The sequence below is a fragment of the Pinus tabuliformis genome, chromosome 4_2 (genome assembly GCF_031772625.1).
Source record: "Pinus tabuliformis cultivar Carrire ecotype Pingquan chromosome 4_2, CPIR1, whole genome shotgun sequence".
Lineage (NCBI taxonomy): Eukaryota > Viridiplantae > Streptophyta > Pinopsida > Pinales > Pinaceae > Pinus > Pinus tabuliformis.
The window spans coordinates 602,475,611-602,500,967 of record NC_142304.1 but is presented as its reverse complement, the minus strand read 5'-3'; the positions used below and the strand labels follow the sequence as shown (position 1 = coordinate 602,500,967).

Genomic DNA, 25,357 nt, shown 5'->3' with positions numbered 1-25,357 from the left:
TCGCCCCCGCACCCGTTTTCGCTCCCACCCCCCGCTTTCGCTCCCTCTCCCAAGTAACACTGCTTCACCCCAATTGAACACCTACAGAATGCACCAGGTAGGCATAAAATAAATGCATCAGTTGGCACTTTTTCTTTGCAAATGGTGCTTGCATTCAATCAGGTCTCACTACAGGAAGGGGATAGCCAATAGTTCTGTAACCCATGCACCAAAGGACAAACCTCTTTGTTATGAGAAAATGAGAATACTTGTATTATTTGAAGGCCAGCAAAAGTAAGATTGCATCACAACAGAAAAAGATGGAGTGGTTTTGGGGTCTCCATTGTAGCATATGGTTGCACCAGCTTTGCCAAATTGCAGAGCAAACCGGGGAGGAAAAAGTACAGGAGCAGTACTTAGCTAAAAGAATGCCAGGAGAAAATCATTCCAGAGAGTAATCAATATATATGTATATATAAAAGAGGTGTCAGATGCCAAATTAGATGCATTAAACATAGACTTGAGAGCTACTAATAGACAAATACTACATTATTAAGAAGTTAGGAATGTGATCCACAATATATTAGAGCATGAATCATTTGAAACAAGTCTCAAGGCCTTGTAGCCAGCAGTTAACCATTAGAAGTTAACAAATTGAAAATCAGAAAGAGTGAAGTAGAATAGAAAATGAAGTTGAACTAAATAACATCAACCATCTAGCAGTCACAAAGTTGTGAACATCAAGAAGTAAAAGCAATTCTATCAAGCCCAAGGGGTTAGCTCAACCAGTTGTCAATACCAGTGGGCATTTGGCTAGTTCCGTCTCAGAAAGTGCCCAGTTCGAATCCCCTTGCGTGAGGCACACTAGTCTACACTTACCCCATAGATGCCACGCACAAATATGGGGAAGCATCACTTGAGAAAGGAAACAATTCTATGACATGTAAAGAAATTAAAAAAGTGAAGTAACAACCAACTCAACAACCTATTGTGTTTTCTATTGACATGAGCAATTCTCAAAACCCTAATCAGTGATGAATGAAATGAATCAACAACAAATGGAACGAGAAAGGAAGAGGGATTAGACTTTCAATAAGTTCTAAATCGTCTTCCATAAGAGTGGGGCCTATTGGTGCCTTCCCATAGGCCCCATTTAAAAAGAAAACGTTTATTGTGCTCATAAGGGGAATACTCTTGGGAGCATTCTCTTATTCAGAAAAATCAGGAGCAGGTCTTCCTATGTCAAGAAAACAAAAGTTAAGCATTGACCACTTGTTAAAACAATCAGTTTCTATCCTAAGTGAGGTGATGTTATTTTTTTGTGAATCAAAGTTTTTCTATTATTTCAAAAGATTACATCTCCTCATAGCATTTCTCAAAAACCTGTTGGCCTCACTCTTACTAGATTTTTTGGCCAACAGATGCATACCCGGATACATAGCAAATTTCCGAAATTACAACGATTTACATAAACTGTTAGGCAAAAAGTGCCAAAACGCCCATAAGACCAAAAGACAACCAATTATCATTATACATCATCAGAATTTAAAATGCAGGATGATCTAGACCCGAGCCAAGGGATGGCAAGGGCTTGAATTCAAAGAGAACATGCCCCTCCATGTGAGCCAGTCGGGTTTCCAAACGGTCGAGTTGCTCTAGGATGCACCGCTGCCCTGTCCATAGACTGACCATTCTATCATGCATCTCCCACAAGTTTCATTGAATGTAATTCATGAAAGCTGTAACGTCATTGTGATCATCTTGTCGATCTCGATTGAGTTGGTCCAAGGAACTACTCAACTACAGAATAATACTAACGTTGTCTTTTAACGAGGAGGCATTCACCGCTAAGGGAAAAGACTAAGAGAGCAGTGGATCTACAGTTTCTCCATGAACTTACCCACCTTTGACCTTCTTGTCCCAGATAGAAAGTGTCTTTGTTGCACCAACTAGTCCAACTAAACAGTCAGGGATGCCCCTTCTTCACTTTAGGGAGCGCAAACAACCACGTCCCCCAATGAAAATGCCTCTTGCCCAAGAGACGCCCGCAAGCCACCACCCAAACTTACAAAATAATTGCCACTTTGCCACTACCCAACCCGACTCTTGTGTAACTTTTACTTTTGTGGTATCACTCCCCTTAAGACATTTGTGTCTGGGGTCCCATTTTTCACCACAACGTTTGCATCTACCTTCTTTTATTCTTCGCACCTCAATATTAGATTTTCCTCCTTCTTGTAGATGTGGTGGAACATACTTTGTATTATCCATGTGAGAAGTTTGGGGAGACCTTCATTTTGAGTATACTCTTTCAACTTTTGGCAACGATATTCTTTCGAATTATTTTTCTACAACTTTTGCTTTCTTTCTTGCTTCTTCTATAGATGTAACATCATGAAGCTTAAGTTCATTCTGGAGATATGGTTTAAGTCCAGTGATGTATGATTGAATAAGGCGTTTTTTTGATAATCTGGGTACTCGTGTAGCTAGTGTTTCCCATTCTCTAGTATACTCATCCACACTTCCCTTTTGTTGTAGTCTGGTGAGTTCTATGAAGACTATTCTTTCTTGACACCTTGGAACCATTTAAAGAAAGCATCTTTGAATTTACTCCAACTGGTTGCATATGCTGACTTCTTCCACCACATGTACCAGTTATATGCATCACCTTCAAGCTGCATGGACGCATGCTTGATTTTTCATCGTCGTTGTCAATATTGTAAATCTCAAAATACTCCTTTGCCTTATTGAACCATGCTACATTGTGTTTCTCATTACCATCAAATTTCGACAACTCAAGTTTTGCTCTTCGTTGGTATGTGACAATTGGTGGATTGAATGAAGGAATTTGGTTTGAAATCAGCATATTTTGAAAATTCAGTATATTGTTTTGTGGATCAGGTATGGTAGATGAATGTGAAGATTCGAGAATGTGATGTGAACCTAATGGGTTTGACATATTTGAAGAGCCTTGTTGAGTGGTTGCATTATTCTTTGATTGAAAGATCAAGCTCAACATACTCATCACTTGGTGATTACAATCAACCAAGTTTGCAGGTCTGCTTGGTCCTTCTGCATGGAATTATAAATTTGTTGGAGCTAATTCTCTAAACTCTCTATTTTATCCTGGAGCTTCGCAATTTTTTAGTCATTCTAGTTGCATCTCTTCTCAAAATCATCCAAATTTTTACTCAATTCGGTCATCGTCATTGTCGAGTCACTGGTGGTGTATTTTGTTCCAGTTTGACTTGCCCTTTTTTTAAATTAATTAACTTACTTATATAATAATATTAAATAATAATAGTTTTATTTATACATATTTATAAATTATATAAGTATTAATTAAAACTATATAACTATAATTATATAACAAAATTATATATTTATTAATTAACTATATAAATTATAGAATATAATGACTTATATAATTAAACTATGAACGAGAGCGAGCAATCGGTCGTTAGTCGCTCAGTGTGATTTTCAAGGCGTTGATGGCGTTTTGTTAGAATATGTCAGGCGGCAGGAATGGAACTGAGAAGTGTAATGACGTCGATGTAGGGAAATCGAACGGCAGCGGAATATAGAAAAGTGGGAGAGCAAGGTTTGGAACAACACGATTGTCGAAGGTTAGGGAGGCGGTTAATGACAGCGGATTGCAAGGGAGGGCAGTGTTACCACTCAAACTAGCAAAGGACCTAAAGGGGATCCCTAAAGGGCAAATGCTAGGCCAAGTGCAACAAATGGAGACTTAGCAGACGACCTAAAGGGAAAATTCTAGGGCAAGGGAAACAAATGGAGACTTAGCCCACTGTCACCTCAGCTAAGGCTCCCTACTATTTACAGACTTTCACCGATGGAAGGAGACCAAGTATATTATGGAATCACTAATGAAGGATAAATCAATGAGTGGATGTGGATTGACCCAAATGATTCCCTTTCCAGAAGAAGTTGAACGATAGAGCTTGCTTGCTTTCTAAGCAAGGTACAATGTCTTCTAGGAGAGGAATGCGAGACTTTGAGGGTTAGGTTTAGGAGATGTGAGTCGTAAAAGAATTTCCCATTCCCTAAAATCCTTATTGAAATTGGTATCTCGGATGATTCCTGAAGAAATGTCTTTCCAAAGGAACGGGACCACACAAGACCAAGTCGACCCAGTCTAGGTCAAGAGGAAGGGGTTTAGCAACCAATGGTGTCCCTAACCTACACAAGGTAGGGGAAAGGAGCAAAGAAAGAATACTCACTTAAAGGTGTTGAATTGATCCAATAAGGTACTAGGCTTCGGGGATGTTAGGGCAAAGTTTGATCTCGGAGATAGGGCTTGGCTTTTCTCACAACTACACCATCGAAATGGGCTCAAATTTGGCAGAGGTCTAGAGAAAACACCAGTGCAGGAGGGGCTAGGAGATCGACCTTTTTGGAGGGCTAGTTCATCGGGAAAATGATGCCCTAGGTGACACAACTTGGCTAGACTTAGGAAAAGGTGAAAAAGGTATGATTTTAGGTGACCACCTCTTGGTAGATTAGTGCCTTAGTCTTGCGAGAATGGAGTCTATGATGAATATGAGTGAGGACCTTTGGTTCTTGGTCAAGGAGGCCTTCAAGATTACTTAGCTAGCCTTCTAAGTCAAAGAGAAGCAATCTTGTAGCTTTTATACTTCGATGTGCAAAAGGTGATGTCTTATCAAGGTCAATTCGTTAATAGAATTACCCCTAGGAGATTTCGTTCACATTACATGGCCCATACATTAAGAGATGCTATATTAGAGACAAAATTCCACACTTTAAAGCAGTAAGTGCATGCAGCGATTAGCCCTAAAAATAGTGAAAATCCCAATCCAATGTATATGACCAAGTGGACCATGGTCTAAGTCAAGAGGAAGGGGTTTAGCAACCAATGGTGTCCCTAACCTAGACAAGGTAGGGGAAAGGATCAAAGAAAGAATATTCACTTAAAGGTGTTGAATTGATCCAATAAGGCACTAGCTTTTGGGGATGCTAGGGCAAATTTTGATCTTGCAGCTAGGGCTTGGCTTTTCTCACAACTCCACCGCTGTAATGGCCTCAAATTTGGATGAGGTCTAGAGGAAACACTAGCGTAGGAAGGGCTAGGAGATCGAACTTTTTGGATGGCTAGTTCATCAGGGCAATGATGCCCTAGGTGACCCAATTTGGCTAGACTCAGAAAAAGGTGAAAAGGTATGATTTTAAGTGACCACCTCTTGGTAGATCAATGCTTTAGTCTTGGGAGAATGGAGTCTATGATGAATATGAGTGAGGAACTTTGGTTCTTGGTCAAGGAGGCCTTCAAGACTACTTTGCTAGCCTTCTACGTCAAAGAGAAGCAATCTTGCAACTTTTATACTTCGATGTGCAAAAGGTGATGGCTTATCAAGGTCAATTGTTAATAGAATTACCCCTACGAGATTTCGTTCACATTACAAGGCCCATACATTGAGAGATCCTATATTAGAGACAAAATTCCACAATTTAAAGCAGCAAGTGCATACAGCAATTAGCCCTAAAAATAGTGAAAGTCCCAGTGCAGTGTATATGACAAAGTAAAACAAGAATACCATTAAAAGCATCTACTTACATGTAATAGAATATATTCAACCATCCACAATTTGATAAGAGAGAAAAGAGATCCAATCCAAAGTGATGATGAGCAAATGATCATATCACTTGTATTTATACACTAATGAGGAGTTCGATTAGCCTCCTTGGCCTACATAAGCCCCAAAAAAAAAAAAATATTCTAATAATCCAACTTTTGGTGACAAGCCAACCAAGCTAGCTCATAAATGAAAGAATAAGCCTTTCAAAAGGTCAAATAATAATCTATGCATGTCATAGGGGCCTTCTAAGAGGCCTAATGAGATCCACTGGTGCCATAATGAAGAGTAAGACCCTCAAAAGCAGTGGTCAAGGGGGTGGCCCCTTGTAATAACCCATGGTGCTAAAAATGTCATGTGGGGGCACACAAGTGTCCTCATGGGTCTCCAAACAAATCCAAGATGCCTGTAGATCGCCTGCAAGAGCTAGGATGATGGTGTAAGTGATGTCACATTATCATGCAGGTCCTAGATCATCTGCCATGTATGGTGCAAATTTGGGGCCAGTTGGCATGATGGATCAGGTGCATCTTCCTCGTCCAATAAGAGAACCATGAGCAATCCCTGAATGGTTGTGAGGATCCATGAAGTGTTGTCTGCTATTGTGGATGCCCATGGCTCTCAACGCACACCCTGCATGTACCAATGTAGCCCTCTGGAGAATTAGGACCCCATATAGGGAGACCAAACCCAAGATGAAGACCATCTGCAATCCTTCATAAGATCCAATGCATCCCCTAGCCTTCCAGTACAACAAGTCATTAGAGAAATCGAGTAAATGAGCTTACCAATCATGGACCATAGGTGGGGACTTCATAATGGCCTGTCCTTCCATAATGGGCCCCGGGATGGGCCAATGTCTCCTAAACTCCAAATGGGGTTAACCAAGAATCCTATCAAGTGGTTTCTACTTCTAAAGGGGGTAATATATTCAAGGTACATCCTTCCAAAGGTGGTGGCATGTGACAAATAGATGAATGAAGTAGGGGATGAGGAGGGGCAGCCCTGGGTCACATGCTGGGGCACAACAATTGCTAATAAGAGGGAAGCCCACACTGGGATTTATAACGTATAGGAGGGAGCAATCTTGTTACATGAGGTGCCCCAGCCTTGATTTTTCCACCCTTCTTTATATTCCTTTTGCCTTTTTATGATTTTCTTTGATTAACTGCTCAAAGCTCAAGGGGTAAGAGCATGATGTATAAGATATAGTAGTGAATACCCCCTTTTAAGGTAAGGCAGTTCATTGCCCACCAGAGCTTGGGACAATCATGTGTTCCTATATGATGAAGGAGGCTCATAGAATCTGTAGGAACCAGGGTGATGGCCACGACGATGGGGTAGAGCTCATGCATTGCCTTTTGCCCACATGCTAAATGTGTTTGTCTCGGCCATCTTTTGCATTTTGTGGTACATTTTCTTGTTGAATGTGGCCAAATATGCTTTTATATTCTTTTTTAGCTACATCAACCTTCGAGATTCATTCCAGGCCATGGCCCATGGTGTAGGCAAGGGAAAGGGTTAAGCTAACCCTATGTGGACCCAGTGGAGGAATGTGGACTCAAGTGGGAGAAATGATAAATGGGGTAATAATGAGTAGAAAGGGGTTAATATAAGCGGATAAGGGAGCGGGACCACACAACCAAAATCAGAATTTCCCATGAAATACCATCCCTCAAGCCAAATGGTCGATAAAAGAGATCCCACAGGACTAGAATGCAAGGTTAATATCCAGAAGGGGTCTAGGGGACAAAGGCACATACCTAACCCATTCTTTCCTTCGAATCCCCCCATTAATCCATGCCCAAAAGCGTGCCTTCAAATAATCCATGCCCAAAGGATATTAATCCATAGCCTCGGGTGCCTTCACACGAAGGATCGCGATCTTTGATCATGCCCCCTCTGCATAATTCTACATAATTAATATTCATTAATTTTGTATACATAACAAAGAACCTCTAATATTGTGCACTTTGTTACAAGAGTAAAGTCCATTTCACCTCACACATAATGATAATTCACTAGTTCATCAACATGGGGCCAATAGTCAATTGAATATGCACTCATTCCACTTTTCAAACAGAATCAACTTATTTCACAAAAAGCAAAAGATTTGATGTTTGTATGTTTAGATATTCACCTTCTATGCCAACAATAGCAAGAGTATCACGTTAGACCTACTAACTTTGTGGGATTACAATGGCTCCTTAATGATGATAACAATTACCTCCCTTTGCAAGTTTCACAAGAGGGGACGTGGAAAAATTTCTAGGTGACCTCACCCACAATGGTCACAATCAATCTAGTTGCTCTAGCTCAATAAACACACCACTCGCAACAACATAGGTGTAAAATGGCATGGATCATGGTGACTTTAATTACTAGCCTAGACTCTACTATGAGCATATTATCATTGAGTTTGACATATGGCCATCATCACTATCATCTTTTCGTTCAAGGTCTTTGCTAGCCACCAAATTCCTCAATAAGGTATGGTGACCCCAAAAACTATGGGGGTCTTAAGTTGCGGGGGGTGGGGGGTAGGTGAAATAGATAATGCCACTAATCGAGGAAGAGGGGTGGGAAAGTCAGTGTTTGGCTTGTGCCAAATGAGCTTAGTTAATTACTTTAAATACTAGTGTATACTTTGTTATGAGCACATTATCATTGACTTTGTCATATGGCCATCATCACTATAAGTTTTTGATTCGAAGTCTCTGCGTGCCACCAAATTCCTCGATAAAGTATGGTGGCCCCGAAAAATATGGAGTCTTGGGGTCGGTGGGGGATGGGAGGAGGTGAAAACAATATCATGGCTTGACCAAAATAAGCTTAGTTAATTTGTATTACAGGAAAATTGTTATTTCCCAACCCTAGGTACAAATTCCCCCTAAGACATGTTTGCCCCTCATGCACCATCTTGTTCATGCAAGTTAGTCATTTCATGTGGTTCGTGTCATGAGTTAGTCTATAATATCCATAGGGAATTTTTTTCCCTTAGGGTTATAAGAACACAAGATAAATTGTATCGATTTTCACAGTATATCTTTCAATTCGAGACATAGATGATATGGAGTACAAAACAATGTAATCAACAAGTAGATTTCACAATGCGCTAATAGTTCACATCAGGTTTCAATTTTACAACTGCTCCTAGTGCTATTACACCAGCAGGCTTCGTTGTATAGCATCCAAACAGTGGCATCCCCTCTACTATAAGCACTAGCAATTTATATATGATTACAACAACAGTCAAGTACTCCTAACAACAAATTTGACTCATTAACCAACTTAAAGGATTGTTTGTATCCTTGTCTCAGGAGACGGCTTGCAGTGACCTTTACAACTATGCTAGTGAAGTCTTAACAATTCTTTTTATCTTGTTGTTGCTTTCAGTTGCATGCCTGGCTACTCCAAACCTTTGACTGGACGCTCTGGATGGTACTAATCAGGACCTTTGTTACTCCATTGAACTCATTGTTCAAGGGTTGGTGCTATACCCTAAAACTTCTGTGTTGCCTTGGGAGTGTTCTGCTATCCAAACAAGCCTCAAGAGGGAGGCTACAACTCCCTTCAATCCCCCAAAGTCAATCCACTGCTACAGGTGGACTCCTGAAACTCTGCTGCTACAGAAGGGTGTCCTGCTATCCCAATCTACCCTCGAAACCCTGTGTTTCCCCAATGTTAATGCTTGGAAAGTGACATTGTTTCAGATGGTGGACTTGGGAAGGTATTCGCTGCTTCCTAAGACTGGTCCACAGCCCTAGAAGAAGCCTCAGGAATCCTTGCTGCCACAGTTAATCTTGAAGACCTTGCGCTGATACATACAAACCCCAGAAGGGTCTTCGTTGCTCCCAAATTTGCCTCAGCTGCCTCACTGCCCTAGATATTAGCCACAAAAATCACAGAGAGTCTCTTCAAGCTAATAACCCACAAAATTATCCCTTGCCTGCCAAATGCCTCAGAGAATTATGCCAAACAGTTTAGAGAAAGAGAGGGGATTCGCGAGGGTGGGATCTTTCACCACCGAAACCAATCAAAAGAAAAAGGAGTCTTAAAACCCACAGCTCACAAAACAGAAATATCCAACAACCGTGATGAGAATAATGATTCTCTTTTCTCTTATTTATAGACTCCCTTTGGAGTCTCTTCTCCTTATTTTAATTTGAGGGGTTACAACTTCCCTTCGCTAAGCCCCAATTCTAGCTTCCTTCAAAAGTACTGCCCCAATTACCCCAATTTACCTAATGTTGCCCCAAAAGCATTGGATAATGGATTTCTCCCTTTATCATTTACTATAGCCTAAGGAGTTGGATAGGCTACTTCGTCCTCCCTTGGCAATTAATTAGTAGGGGATATTACATAGTCCTAGACGTATATGGCAGAAAAGTACCCCCCCATTCATAGCATCTTAGACAAAGGATTTACTATTAGTTATTAGACGTACTTCATTTCAATAAATCCCCACATAAGGGGTTCCACTTTGTGTTGACCAGGAGCACCTATTAAGAAAATGCACGTAATTGTGAATCTATTTTTTTATATTGTAAAATGGATCGATTGGGTCTTTAAGGAAATGGAATTTTCCTTGCATATGCATAACATGCCATTGTAGGGGATTGCTAATCTCAAAACCCACTAGTCCCTGTTTTTAGTTTAGGTTTCCCACTTTCCATTACAGGTAACATGGGGTATGTCCATAATAGCTATTAGGCAGGAATGATTATCGCTGTACTTGGACAGGATCAGAATCTTAGGCATTCCAACTACCATGCATGATCAAAAAAAATCATTAAACTTGAGCAGTTGTGGAATCAACAAATAAAAGACTTTATAGCTTGATGTCTTAGAAATTATTCATATTATTTTATATATCAATTCCAAAGGCATTTTTGTGAAGAAATCCAAAGTTAAAGTGTGCTTCTTAAGTAACACAACTCAGTTAACTACTATCAGTTAAATCATTTAATTTTCTTTCAGATTTTGAGCAAAATAAAGTAAGCAAGTGCAATGCAATAATTGTGAAATGAAATATTTTGAGAAAGATACGAAGCATAAAAAAAGGGGTGAAAAGGAAAAACAAGAATCATAAAGATACCATTAAAGCAGTAATTTGAGAACTTAGGTCATGCAAGCTCACTTTATTTGATAAAGAGCGACTCTAAGATTTCATACCTGTTGTGACTATACAAAAACTGTAAAGTCAATTGTATGGGTGTTTCTCCAGATAGAATTCTTTTTATCTTTGCTAATCTTTCTGTGTAAGCTGCCTCTTTTATGTCTGTTACATTGGTTTTCCCATTGCTAGTATGAACAGTATCCACCATGCTTTTATCTTCCATGTGGACATCCTCAGATGTGTCCATTGCAACAGAGGTGTCAGAAGAAGCAACGGTACCAATTTCAGGAGCATTTAAGCCATCAGATTCAACATGTGTTGGTAATGATGACTGACTAGAACTTGGGTTATTGGATGACTGAGTTTTGGACTCTGGTAGTTGATCTCTAACTTTCAGAAGGAAAGCCTGATACTCATTCTCAAACAGATCAAAAGCTACTTGAAAAGCCATCAAAGCCCCATCCTGCGAAAAAACATTCTAGGTAAGTGATATCTAAACAAAAGCTACACCATAGGTAAAACTGTTGAAAGAAGTTCAATTGGAGAAATATACCTTATCCTTGGACTCCAACAAGTTTTCCAAAATACTTGCAACACTTCCAGGCTCATCTAAGAACATAAGACACTGGCAGATACTCAGATAGTCAGGCGAAGGCAAACTTTGATAAATTTTAACGAGGAGACGAAGAACCTGCACATAAAAAGCATATCCTCTGTGAGGCTAGATAGAAACAGGTTTTGTTACTTGTATACAGTCGAAACTCTGGAAAGACTAAAATGCAGATGAGAATGCAATCTGAAAACCAAAAGCTCAAAAATTAAAATTCTGGAGTCCAATAAGGAATTAAATATGTAAATTGGCCCAAGGGGCAAAGTAGCCTATTGATCCCCGTAGGCTATAGTCCTTGATAATGGGGAAAACCCCAAAATACCCAATGTTTGGGCATGTTTGGGGCAGCCAGAGCAAGAAAGCCCAAAGTTGGGGTTTGATGTGAACCTCACTCAATTAATTAAGGAGAAAAATCCCCTCAAGGAAATCTATAAATACAAGAGGGTTGGATTCATTTAAATCATCATTGGATTGGATCATTATCTATATTTCTCTTTGAGCCTGAGGCTTTGAGAGTTTTAAGACCCCATTTACTCCTTGGACAAGTTTTGGGGGAAGTGATCCCACCCTACCTAGTCACTCTTCTTTATCTATTCTATTTGTTTCTTTGTTCTGGCCACAGGGACTTAATTATCTGAAGGAGCAGCGAAGTAATTCGAAAAAGATCTGAGGCAAATGCAATATCTAGTCACCCTAGAATTGGACGAGTTTCTCGGAGGGCAATTTCTGGGCAGACAAAAATTTTCTAGCCTTAATCATTGCGGGTTCTCTCTGTGGCAGAAGGAAAAGACCCTCTGAAGCAGGTCTAGACTCCCCTGGAGCTGAAGATCATCTTTCTGAGGCCGGAATTGAAGAACATCCTCAAGGTTAAGCAGTCTTATGACCATCCAAAACTGAACACAGGCTTTTTCTAGCCACCCTGAGTTCCCACTGAGATTAGATAGTGGTCGGGAGAAGACCCGGAGTCCATGAAGCAACACGCACTTCATCTCTTGAGCTCGAACTGTTGTAGACCGAGGTATCTCTGCAGCTAAACATCCACATTAAAGCCCCTTTCTATTTCATCCTGGGACCATTCAGGTCAAGACCCGGATCAATCTGAAGCAAAGTGTGGAAGGGTTTCCTGAGGCCGTTCTGCCATAACAGACTCAAAGATTGTGAGACAAATGGTGCTCCTGTAGCAGAGCTGAGGAGGGGTCATCTGAAGCAGACAGAAGATTGTGTTTCCTGAACTAAGTCAAAGGCTGGGACGAGTTTTCCTGAAGAAACACGGCAGAAGTATCCAGCCTGGGCAAGAAGTCTCCTTCAGTCTGTTAATTAGTCTAGGATAATTCAAACCCTGGCTAGGATACTGTAGATCTGTTAAATTCAGAATCAATCTGGACTGGAACTCTTGAATTTGAATCATACTGGTTTTGTTGGAATTGCTGGTTGGTAGCATTATACTGTATGGCATTTGTGTTAATGAGAAACAATACTGTTTACTGAAGATTTGCATTATTTATTGGTTAAAATGTTTGTCATTTTCTGTTTAAGAAGCAGGAATTTTGCTGAAACCCTAGGGCAAAATTTCCTTGGGTTATTACAAAAATCCTAAAACAACGAAATTGTTAAATATAAAAGCCTAAATGTAATAAATATAAGCAATGATCAATAATCATATTTATTGAACAATTCCACATGAAACATATACTAATACCAGGGTAGGGATGCATCCCTGGTGCAACAATGGCAAATTGCAACAAGTACACCTACAAAAAATTCATTGCAAGAGCCCCTCAATAAACGTGTCAGTTCACCACAACTTATAAATCCCCTAGCAAATTGTTGGAATTTCTAAGTCTAACTGTTAGAAATCCTTCATGTACTTTCTGATTTATTTTTGCCTACTTGTTCCGTTTAATTAACAAGTTATTTACCATGTAAATACTGAAAATAAATACAAGTACATGCTCAACACATTACAGATCATCAACTGAAGGAAAAACAAGAACACAAGTGACGCCGTTATTTTTGGACTAATGTCCCCGAAAAAACCGGTGCAGCTATCTGAGGGTTTTATTATTAAGCAGTTTCAGAATACAATCTAGGTGCCAAACCGGCTCACCCAACAAAGAATGATCTCGGCAGTAGTACCTCTCAGTCGGAGACAGATATTCTGGCTAAAACCCCGGATGAACAATCCCATAGCTCTCAACTCCAATCTGCCCCACGAAATCTCCAGCGTCTACCTCTAGGGACTGCGTCAGCCTCTCTAGCCCAGCATCAGCGTAGCATCACCCCAACTCACCTAGCATCAGCCTCTAGAGCCTCTGTGTCACCCACGCTGGCGCTCTCTAACACTGCGCAACTCTTAGCTGTCTCTGCATGTAAGAATTTACAAGGTAAGTTCCTCAGACAGAACACCAAAGGACACCGCTCACAAATAGATCACAGGTCAATACACCGGTATTCTTGACGTGGTTAAAACCCTCAAAGAGGGAAACAGTCCACGGCCTTGGCCAACGCGGCCACTTCAAGCAATTTATTAATAAAATAATGAAAATTTACATAAGCTTCTCTCATGAACGGTCACCCTACAAATGACCCTCCATGCTCTTTAAATAGAGATCATGAACCAATTGGGTGTTAAGCCATGGATCAAGTGTCAGTAATACTGAGGAGAGAATGAACCGTCGGATCACTTCATGTCTAGAATATATTATGACCGTCGGCTTATAAATTACAAATGTACATAGTAAAGAAACACACTTTACCTAACTCTACACTAGACCAAGTTATACTTAACCATTTCCTATGTGTCGGAATATCCTAACATCCCCCCTTAAGAACAACTTGGGATAGGATTGAAGGATGTACAAATATCACACAATAGGAGAAGGAAGGAGGCATTAGAGCCTATCCCCCCTTTGTGACAACTTCCTAAACTCCAACCATAAATCGAAGTTCAGTAAACTTCGCCTCTATGAGAGCCTTTGTAAAGATGTCTGCAACTTGATCATCAGTTGAACAATAGCGCACTTCAAGAACATGGTCATGAATGAGCTTTCTGATGAAGTGCATGTGTAGTTCAATGTGTTTGCTGCACTGATGTTGGACTGGATCTTTGCATAGTTGAATGGCACTTTGATTATCACACCAAAGTGTAGTTGGATGCTTCTGTTGAAAGCCAAACTCTGACAAGATCTGACGAAGCCACAAGGCTTCCTTACTAGCTTCTACGCCGCCACGATACTCTACTTCTACTGAAGAAAGAGAAATGGCACTTTGTTTCTTACAAACCCATGTAATAGGTCTAGAACCAAAAGTGAAGACATAACCTGCAGTAGACTTCCGATCATCAGGGTCACCAGCTCAATCGGAATCAGTGAAACCAACCAATAGAGGAGATGCTTCATCCCAAACTGAACTATACCTCGAACATAATGAAGTATTCTTTTAGCTGCTTTCCAATGACTTTCATGTGGGTTTTCATAAACCGAGCAATAAGGCCAACAGCAAAGGAAAGGTCAAGACGAGTATGGGTTAGATACAAAAGTTTTCCTACAAGCTAAACGATATAAAGTAGCATCAACTTCAAGGGAAGTACAAGTGATTGAAAGTTTGCCTCCAGACTAAAAGGGAGAAGGGTCTGGCTTACAGTCTTCCATGTGAAAGTGGCGTAGAAGATCACAGGCATACTTGGACTGGGAAAGGGAAATACCTTCCTTGGATTCAAGACTTGAAGACCAAGAAAATAATGCAAGTGTCCTAAGTCTGTCATTTCAAACTTCTTTTTAAGGTTGGACTTCACATGGTTTATAAGGTTGGGATCACTACCAGTAAGGATAAGATCATCAACATAAAGAACAAGAATGATAAGAGACTTGCCCACTTTCTTGGTGTAGAAAGTATTGTCAAAATGACACCTAGAAAGCTAGTATCTAAAAGAAAGCTATCCATTTTGGCATACCAAGCTCGAGGGGCTTGCTTGAGACCATAAAGGGATTTCTAGAGCCGACATACAAGGGTGGAGTTTGTTTGTATAAAGCCAGGAGGTTGTTCCATATAGATTTCTTCATGCAAGTCCCCATGCAAGAAGGCAGATTTAACATCCATTTAATGGACTTCCCATTTGAAAGAGGCAGCAAGGGAAAGAACAAGGCGGATAGAGTTCATTTTGGCAACAGGGGAGAAGGTTTCAGTATAGTCAATGCCTTCAACTTGTGAAAAGCCCTTAGCAACAAGACGAGCTTTATGTTTATCAACTTTTCCATCTGGTCCAAACTTGGTTCTGTAAACCCATTTACATCTAACAAGTTTTCTTCCCTTTGGAAGAGGAACAAGATCCCATGTATCATTTGCCAATAATGAACGATATTCTTCATTCATAGTTGCGTCCCAATCTGGATGGCCTGAAGCTTCTACAAAGGTGTCAGGATCATAATTCGCTAAAGCTTGAGCCAGTAAAGAAGAGGCTCTATCGAACTGAGAACGTGTACGTCGTTGATCTGTAGGATCACCTGCAAGAGAACCTACTGCATCTCGAGTAGCACGGACCCATTTTGGAAGCTGAGGAGCTGAAGGAGGATCCTGAGAAGGAGGGGGAGGATTGTCATCCTCGCTGTCATCATCTGAAGAAGAAATAGAAGGGATAGAGAGAGGTGGCACATCTGCCGAACTAGGCTCGTAGGCCGATATATTTTCAGCAAACTTTACATCTCTTCTAATGATAACATTTTTGGTCTTAGGCGAAAGAAGTCTATATCCTTTGACATCTTCAGAATATCCAACAAAAATACATTTTTCACTCTTAGGTTCTAAATCTTTTTATGTTTCTCATCTGGAATATGGGCCCACGCTTCACTTCCAAAAACACGAAAGTGACTTACATCTGGTTTAATTGAGCTCCATGCTTCTTCTGGAGTGATATTCTTTAAAACCTTAGTAGGAGTGCGATTTACTATGTAATTTGCAGAGTTAATTGCTTCTGCCCAAAAAGTAAGACTAAGTCCTTTAGATTGAAGCATACAATTAGCCATTTCCTTTAAGGTGCGATTCTTCCTTTCAGCTACACCATTTTGTTGTGGAGTATATGGAACAGTATGTTGCATTTGAATTCCATTCTCAGTGCAAAAGTTGATGAATTTCTTGTTAACATTTTCTCTGCCATTATCAGATCTTCGCTTCAGAATTTGATGTCCAGATTGTTTTTCAACAAAGGCCTTAAAGGCCAAGAACATGTTAAATACTTCATTCTTGAGTTTTAAGAAGTATACCCAAGTGCGTATCAGCAAGCCCCACCACAGAAAATCGAATTCTTGATCAACTCGGTGTGTTCTCCAAGTGACCCTCAAGCCTCCTCTTATACTTTTCTCGTTGGCAATTCAACGACCGAGATTAAGTCCCTAATCAATGACTAAGATTAACTCTAGCTTGATCCATGACTTTGGACCCTTTTAACACAGTTTTAGATTTAATTTACATTAATATTTTATTTTCCCTAAGTTTTCCCATTAATATTTTATTTTCCCTAAGTTTAGACTTAGGGACTTCATTAAAAATATTAATTATTTTAATATCTCCCAAACTGTTTAGAATTTGCCCAAACCATTTCTGGGTATTGGAGATCTCATGTGCTTTAGCCTCTCCACCAATTTTTGTGGCTATAGCACATCCGATGCTACCCCAAATCAAGACTCCCTCTTAGCGAGCACTGTGCTCTAGTAATATTCTTCGCTGAGCATCACCCTGATCATCCGACATCGGTCCTGGTGTTGATGCTAAGCCTGTTGCCCAACATCCTCTGTATTGTTGCATCATGTATTGCTACCCATGGCCCTGCCACTGCCACTGTCGCATCCGTACGGCAGCCCCTCTCATCATGCTGGATCGTGGATCCCATAGCACTGCCACTGCTAACTACTGCACTGCAACTCAGTTACTGAGAAGTAAGTAACTGATCTCCCAACTCTAACATCTCTGTCAGGCTAGAGACACCCTCGATGCTGAAACTCCCTCTGTCGCTAACAAGTGCCCCTTCTCTGACCTCTGCGCTACTGCAACAACTCCATGCATCTCGCACTGCTGCCTCATGCTGTCCTGGAAATCCTGCACTGTAGCTCCCTCTGTCACTCCATCTGCATCTGTCTCTACTGACATCCGCTAGTACTGCTACTCCTCTTGGGGGCTCCTGTAGCAAGGTATAATCCAAGAGGTTGGTACCTCCAAGATCCTTCCCCTCATCGCCTGTAGTCCATCTGACTACAGCTCGATGTCTCCCCACCTCTTCTCTTGAGGTGCATGAGCACTCATGGCACAATCATCATCTGTCTCCATTTCTTTCTCCGCCCTTGCTGGCGCAGCCTTGGTCTCAGGAGCCTCTCCATTGCTCTTCTTCCTCATACACTGGCTCGCATAGTGACCCAGTTCCCCAGAGTGGAAGCATTTGACCTTGGAGAGGTCCTTCTTCTTTTGTTTCTCCTGCTTTCCCTCAGATGCTAGGGCAGCATCCTCCTCTTCCTCCTCCTTCACTCTGACCCCCTTGCCATTGCTTCCCGCCTTGGTTAGCCTTCTGATCTCTTCTTGGTGAAGAGTCGCCCACAATTCCTCCCAATCTGGAAGGGTCAACTTGCCCAGTATGCTCTGGACAAACACCTCCCAGTCTTCTGAAACTGCGTTCAGGGTTGTCCTCACCATCAATTCTTGATCCGGCGTGGCCCCTATGGAAGTCAACTGATCCTGGATCTCCTTCAATTGACCGAGGAAGATGTCGATCTGTTCTCCCTTCTGCATCTGGTATGACCGCAGCTGATTTTCTAGTAGCATCTTCCTCTGCATGGAAGTATGTTGATACAATTTCATCAGGGCCTCCCATGTCGCATTTGTCGTTTCCTTTTCGGCAATATGTGGTACTACTACATGGTCCTTGACCCGTCAAGGACGATGCTCTTAGCCCTCGCCATTGCTTCTTCGTACTTATCGTTCTCAACTGGGTCAATTGGGATCGCTATCGTTTTCAAGGCAATGTCCTTGAGACGATTCCTGTCTAAAACGGACAAGATTTTGGCCTTCCAGACTACGAAGTTTGAGGCTCCGTCCAATCTGTCCTGGTCTCTTACCCTGTTCACTGCCATTTCGTTGCTCCTCTACTTCCCTCCTGGAAGTTCTCGGTGTGACTCCCTCTGAGCCTCGATTTCCCTCTTGGAAACCCCTCTGCCAATGTCGAGATGCCCCCACTCCGATCGTTAGTGCAGCTACACCACTGATCTGGATTTCTTGGCTAGAAATCCTGGGTAGCAACTACCTCCTCGGTCTTGCCCTGTTAGGTAATGTTCTGACCACAGTACCCCACCAGCTTCACTCCGCAACTTACCCACAGCCTCCTATGCCTCAACAAACTGAAGGTTAGAGCTTCTAGGCTCTGTGCAATCCCGGCACCAGCAAAATCCGCACCTCTTGGCCACGGGCGTCAATCCTTCCTGACTGAGAAAGATGACTGGGCACTGCGTAGGTCAGGTCTGCTCCCTTCTGCCACTGTGTTGATCCTCCTCCCGGCTCAAACTTGATGACGCAAGCACTGCGTCACCCCTTGCTACTTCTCCGCTAGGAACAGCTTCTGTCACTCGGGACCGTTGTTTCCTTTGTTGTTGCTCTACTCGCCTACTGCCCTCAGTTCTCCTGTGATCTGCAACCTCCCTCTGATACCATGTTAGAATTTCTAAGTCTAACTGTTAGAAATTCTTCATGTACTTTCTAATTTATTTATGCCTACTTGTTCACATGCTCAACACATTATAGATCATCAACTGAAGGAAAAACAAGAACACAAGTGACACTGTTATTTTTCGACTAATGTCCCCGAAAAACCCAATGCGGAAAAACCGGTGCAGCTATCTGAGGGTTTTATTATTAAGCAATTTCATAATACAATCTGGGTGCCAAACCGGCTCACCCAATATAGAATGATCTCGACAGTAGTACCTCTCAGTCGAAGACAGATATTCCGGCTAAAACCCCGAATGAACAATCCCACAACTCTTAGCTCCAATATGCCCCACAAAATCTCTAGCGTCTGTCTCTAGGGACTGTGTCAGCCTCTCTGGCCCAGCGTCACCCCAACTCGCCCTGCATCAACCTCTGGAGGCACTGCGTCATCCTCTAGAGCCTCTGCGTCACCCACGCTGGCTCTCTCTGGCACTGCACAGCTCCTAGTTGCCTCTGCGTGGGCCCTAACTGGCTCTGCGTGGCCTCTAGCTGGCTCTGCGTCCCTCTCTCTCGGCTTCTGCGTTGATGCTCCTGGTACCCTCTCTGTCTCTATGCTTCTGTATTCACTGCCCCTCAGCTGCAACTCTGATCACTCCTTCAACTTCCTCAACAAGCCCTGCCCCAGAAAATTGAATTCTTGATCAACTCGGTGTGTTCTCCAAGTGACCCTCAAGCCTCCTCTTATACTTTTCTCGTTGACAATTCAACAGTCAAGATTAAGTCCCTAACCAACGGCTAAGATTAACTCTGGCTTGATCCATGACTTTTAACCCTTCTAACACAGTTTTATATTAATTCACATTAATACTTTATTTTCCCTAAGTTTAAACTTAGTGACTCCATTAAAAAATATTACTTATTTTAATATCTCCCAAACCGTTTAGAATCTGCCCAAACCATTTATGGGTATTGGAAATCTCATGTGCTTTAGCCTCTCCACCAATTTTCGTGGCTAGAACACATCCGATGCTACCCCAAAACAACACAATGAATCGATTCTAGCCAAACTAGAAACATCTCAATGGAACTCGCAAGAAACATCCCCACAAAAATTTCCAGTCAAAAACATGAATGTTGACAAGAGGTTGGGTACATCCCCCCATACATATCCTAAACGGTTAAAAAATCCCCCATATTAAAGGGATGTTTCCAGGAAAAAAAAAAATCAACGTCCCATAAACAGGAACAAACATCTTTGATGTGAGAGGGATGTCCACAGAAAAACAGGTATATTTCCTGCTGTCCCCCAGCACCTAGGGACAGGAAAACACTAGTTAAGTATCTCCCCTATGGTGGATAATGGAGATACATCCCCAATATTCGTGTACCATACTTTGTTCTGTACTATAAATATTTATTATTATTCAGAGTGAATGTCTATCAAGTGGAATTAAAGCAATCCTTCATGCAAAACTTTTCCCCAAAGAACATTAAGGCTTAAAATTTTTGATTCAAATTACTTTGATAATAAAATTGACCTATCCTGGCTTGAACCCGAGACCACTTTTATAAAAACAATTGCAACCCCTCTACTTACCAATGTTTCCTTATATCCACGGATAATCAAAGGAGCCAATATTTTTTTAATCCATAGCATGCAGCATAGCACATAGAAGTGATTTCAGCAAGACGACAAATATTCAAGACATGAATTCATCTAGCATTGAAGAAAGGTTAAATGAACAAGCAAACAAAACTTTGGTAATTTCCATTTCCTTCACCAAAAATAGGCATCAATTGACAATATCAAAGTATAGAAGAGGTTAGGTGCAAGTCCTGGGGAACTTTGGCAGAATAGATACCCCTCATGACCAAATATTGGCAATGTGATTTTTTCCGAAAATCTTCGTAAATTAATAAGACACCCCTCAATTGTGGCTCTTAACCAAAGGTAGCCTGCTTATAAAGCACAAATAGGATAGATTTTCAAACCTCCTCTAATCAAAAATAACGGTTTGACTACCAAAAAAAGAGCATAAGGCTAAGAAAGAGGAAATATGACCTGTTGATACTTGTTGTCAAAATCAACCCTAAGCTTAAATAATCAAACAAGAACCCAAGAAATGGTTTTATAGAATAGCCTGACATTTCTGTATTAATCTATGTTGCAGAAGTTTCTGGAATCTGGGGGTGTTGGGAGGCCAGATACAATTATCTAGAAAAGGTAAAAGTTTTGCCAAATTTACAGGAAATGGTAGGTTGGCAAGGGCAAGAATATACATTAAAAAATATTCAAAATTTTGAAAAAAAATAATAATATAATATAACAACGATAAACCTTTAGCATTGTTGCACATATAGCGATCATATCGGAATTATCATGATATTATCGCTAAAACCAGACTCGCCGATACTGTCGTGATTATTTGCCCAGACGAAATTGTTTCGATAATTTCAAAATTATCACGAGTCGAATGGATATTATCGCCCACTGCTGGAAAAGGCGATGTAAAGTTCCGATTTGGTTTTTTTTTTTAGTCATTTTCATTTTTCCTTGTGCCGATATTGGGATCTGAGGATTGTGTGAGCCTTGTAACCATTTTTCATCAAACAAACAAGGGAAAATCCATGGTTTTATTTGCCATCAGCTGAGCATTTTTTGAGTGCATATCTACTCCAATATACCATATCCATATTTCCAGGTAAGAAAAAAAAATTGTCTTCCTTTTCTTTGTCTTCCAAGACAAGTATAAATTTAGAGTCTACCTCTTCTTACCCTTTTTTGAATTTCCACATTTTTTTGTGTCATAGGTCCAAAATTTAAAAATTTAATCAGAGCTCCACAAAATGGCAAAGCCATTGGGCCAAATGTGTGAGTTTGGTGAACCATGTGAGGGTGATAATAGAACAAAGCTGAGTTGCAACCCATGTGGAATGGAAATGTTTGGCGGATTCACCCGCTTGAAATACCACCTTGCCAAAATCCCCTAAGGCATGAAGTGGATATTTGCCCTATAGCTGCTTCAGAGTCCAAACACTGTCCTTACTGCAAAGAACTCAATTCTTGATACTGCTAGAAAGAGAGATTAGAGGGAGGAACTAGAAAATTGCTACTGCTAGAAAGAGAGATTAGAGCGAGGAACTAAGGAATTGCATGGAAACCACAAGCTTCTTCTCAAGGGCAAGGGAAACCTAATCCTTGGCCACACCTACTTAGTACATTAAGATTTGACTTTCATCTTACGGATCCATCACATTAAGAATTTTGATGCATCCGAAAGATGAAACTAAAATCAATTCTCATCACAGAAGCCTTAGTTCTGCATTATAATTTATGATTATCAAATTCTTGTTATAGTATCTATATGCCTCATGATGATCATCTCATGAGATACATTTATTTTTGTTTTAATGTGATTTTGTATTATCTTGTCAGAACTTATGACTAAGGACAGAAATCATATTTCAGTAATCTACTACCAATAATTGATGTGCCACTTAACATCTTATACATTTTATATTGTAGTTTTATTTTCATATTTGTGTGACAATGTGTTTGTTTGATGTTGATGTTGCTTTGAAAGAATAAAAACTTGAAAGAAAATGATTATTTATGTACTTTTTAATTTTTCCAATAATTTCCCTGATATTGCTGATAACTTAAATTTATTGTAACATTGATCTTTAGTATAAGCTCTTAAGTTATATATAATTTATATCTCCGAGGGTTAGGTCAAGTGGTTATGGAACAGATGCGAGAGCTCTTATCTCTCCCCCAAAGATGGGGAGGTCTCAGGTTCAACTCTCTTGACCCTCTCGCGGTTAGGCTCCATAATCAGGGCCAACAGTTTACCCAATTTACCATCCATGGATCATGGAAAAGTACTCAATGGATTTTCCACAAGGGTTTCCTGGAGAAACTATAAAAAAGGCTATATCTAGGTTGCACAATAGGGGGAAATAGGTACGAAACGTGACCCCCAAAGATGGGGAGGTCTCAGGTTCAACTCTCTTGACCCTCTCGCGGTTAGGCTCCATAATGAGGGCCGACAGTTTACCCAATTTACCATCCATGGATCATGCAAAAGTACTCAATGGATTTTCCACAAGGGTTTCCTGGAGAAACTATAAAAAAGGCTATATCTAAGTTGCACGATATGGGGAAACAGATACGAAACGTGACCCCCCCCCCCGGGGGAAAATTTTGGAAACAGGGAAACTCGATATATATATATATATATATATTAGGACATTTAAGAAATGTTATGTGCAATCATAAAGCATACATGATACATTATAATTTATTACATTATGATTAAATTGTCCAATGTCAATGCATAAACTATAAGTCTCTATATTTACATCACATTTACTCATTAATGATCACATCATAAAAATATCAATATCCAAAATCAGATTTTATTATATATCCAAATTTCAAAATCAGTGTTTATTATATATATGAGGTTGCAAGTACAATAAAGACTATGAGGCTGCAAGTACTATAAAGACTAAAGACTAATCTCATCATTATAATCTCATCAAAAATAGAAACAGAAGCATGTTCAACAGTGGATGGTGGCGCTGAAGAATATGATTGGCCAATTCCATTTCTAGGCTCCCAGTCCTCAATATTCAGGGCAGCAAAAGAGAGCTCCAAATCAGGCACTTTAACACTGAAACGTGGTCATACAACCTTGAAACGCGTTTCAGGCCGTACTGGGCCACATTTCAACCTCGTGAAGTGTGCCACATTTCAGCCTCGTGAAACGTGCCAGTACGGCCTGAAACACGTTTCAAGGCCCTGCAAAACGCGTTTCAGTGTTTCCGTATGTTTTTTGCTAGAAACGCCCTTTGGCCCAGCATTTCCTGCAACATAGGTTTCTATATAATTTATATATTGATAATATAATGTCTATGGACATGATGTAACATGTACAACATTAAATATGTTAAAATCTGTGTTTCGAAAAGTGGTCCAAGTCAACTTGGACTCAGTCAACTTGACCAAGTTGACTAGGGACTGTTTCTACTTGTCCTTCAGCTCAGTTGGGTGGGCCAGTTTTGGTATCAAATCATCCCTACTCAGCCAAGTCCATGCGTAACTCAACCGAGTGGACCCAGGTACCCCCCTATGCGTCCTCTGCCCTGAAATTTTCAACTTTAAACACTAGAAAATTGTTATAAAGAGAAACCCCCTCCCAACCCTTTTTATTTTCCTCACACCGCTGTCATTGAACGTTTGTGATCATTTGTAATTTTGGAGCAGTGCTAATATCTTGAACAGCAGCTGTAAGGCTTGAGCTTGGAGCTGATTTAGCAACTGTCCCACACCTCACGCCTCTCTTATTGAGCATATTTGAAGTTTTGGAGCAGCCTTTTAGCTCAGTGATCTGTCCCAGCCAAATATACCATGTCTTTAAAGTTTTGTACTTTTAGCAGTTTGAAAGTGTGAACTTTGCATAATAAGAATTTAAGATAAGGTTTTCAATGTTGCATATTTGAAATTGCAGATTGAAATTAAGTAAAGATGCTGCACGGATCCATGTTGATCTTGTTGATAAGCAGATTTATTGCAAATATTGCAAGAAATGCACTTGGGGAGGGAGGGGGGGAGGGGGGCGTTGCTGGATTCATAGGTTGAAAGAACACTTGGCTTGTATAACAGGCCAAGTTGGCCTATGCATAGCCCCATTAAAGGAGATTGGACAGATTAGAATTGGGATTGCAAAATTTGAAGACAACTCTAGGCAAAAGGAGAAGATTGTAGCATATTTTTTAGACTTTACAGCCTACAGCCGATTTGGAGCCTCATTGAATGATAATTATGTATTTTGTTCTTAATATGTATTGCACTTGATGCCATTTTCAAAATTTTCGCATATGGAATATGCATGAGCAGACTTGACATGTTTTGTCTCTAATGGTTTGGAATCTTTAAAATATGAATTTTTAATCAAATGTAAGTATCTTATGTATTTTTAAGTACACCAAGTAATTGAAATCACATCAGTCCAAGTTGCAATCCGAGTTGACCTCAACCAATTCCAAGTCATATTCTGAGTTTAAAAACTACGGTTCAAATATAGCTATAAATCAATATATAATAATAAATTAAACAGATACGTTTAGAAACAAATTAGATGTCATTGTGTCTTTACTGATCATAGATTAGGGGTTTCTAGGTTCCCAATTCCAAGTCTGATTCTGAGTTTAGAAACTATGGTTCAAATATAGCTATAAATCAATATATAATAATAAATTAAACAGATACGTTTAGAAACAAATTAGATGTCATTGTGTCTTTACTGATCATAGATTGGGGGTTTCTATGTTCCCTATGGATTACAT

The 25,357-nt window shown here is 40.4% G+C and overlaps 1 protein-coding gene across 1 annotated transcript in view; it reads right to left on the bottom strand.

Annotated features, from left to right (window-relative positions):
- The window catches only part of LOC149170727 (26S proteasome non-ATPase regulatory subunit 1 homolog A-like), a 67,791-nt gene that overhangs the window by 29,900 nt on the left and 12,534 nt on the right, over window positions 1–25,357 (bottom strand). The window contains exons 6-7 of the mRNA XM_089423999.1: window positions 11,264–11,401; window positions 10,767–11,173 (exon numbers count right to left, since the gene is read on the bottom strand). Coding sequence (XP_089280125.1) covers window positions 10,767–11,173; window positions 11,264–11,401 — 545 coding nt within the window. The remainder of the gene's footprint in view (window positions 1–10,766; window positions 11,174–11,263; window positions 11,402–25,357) is intronic.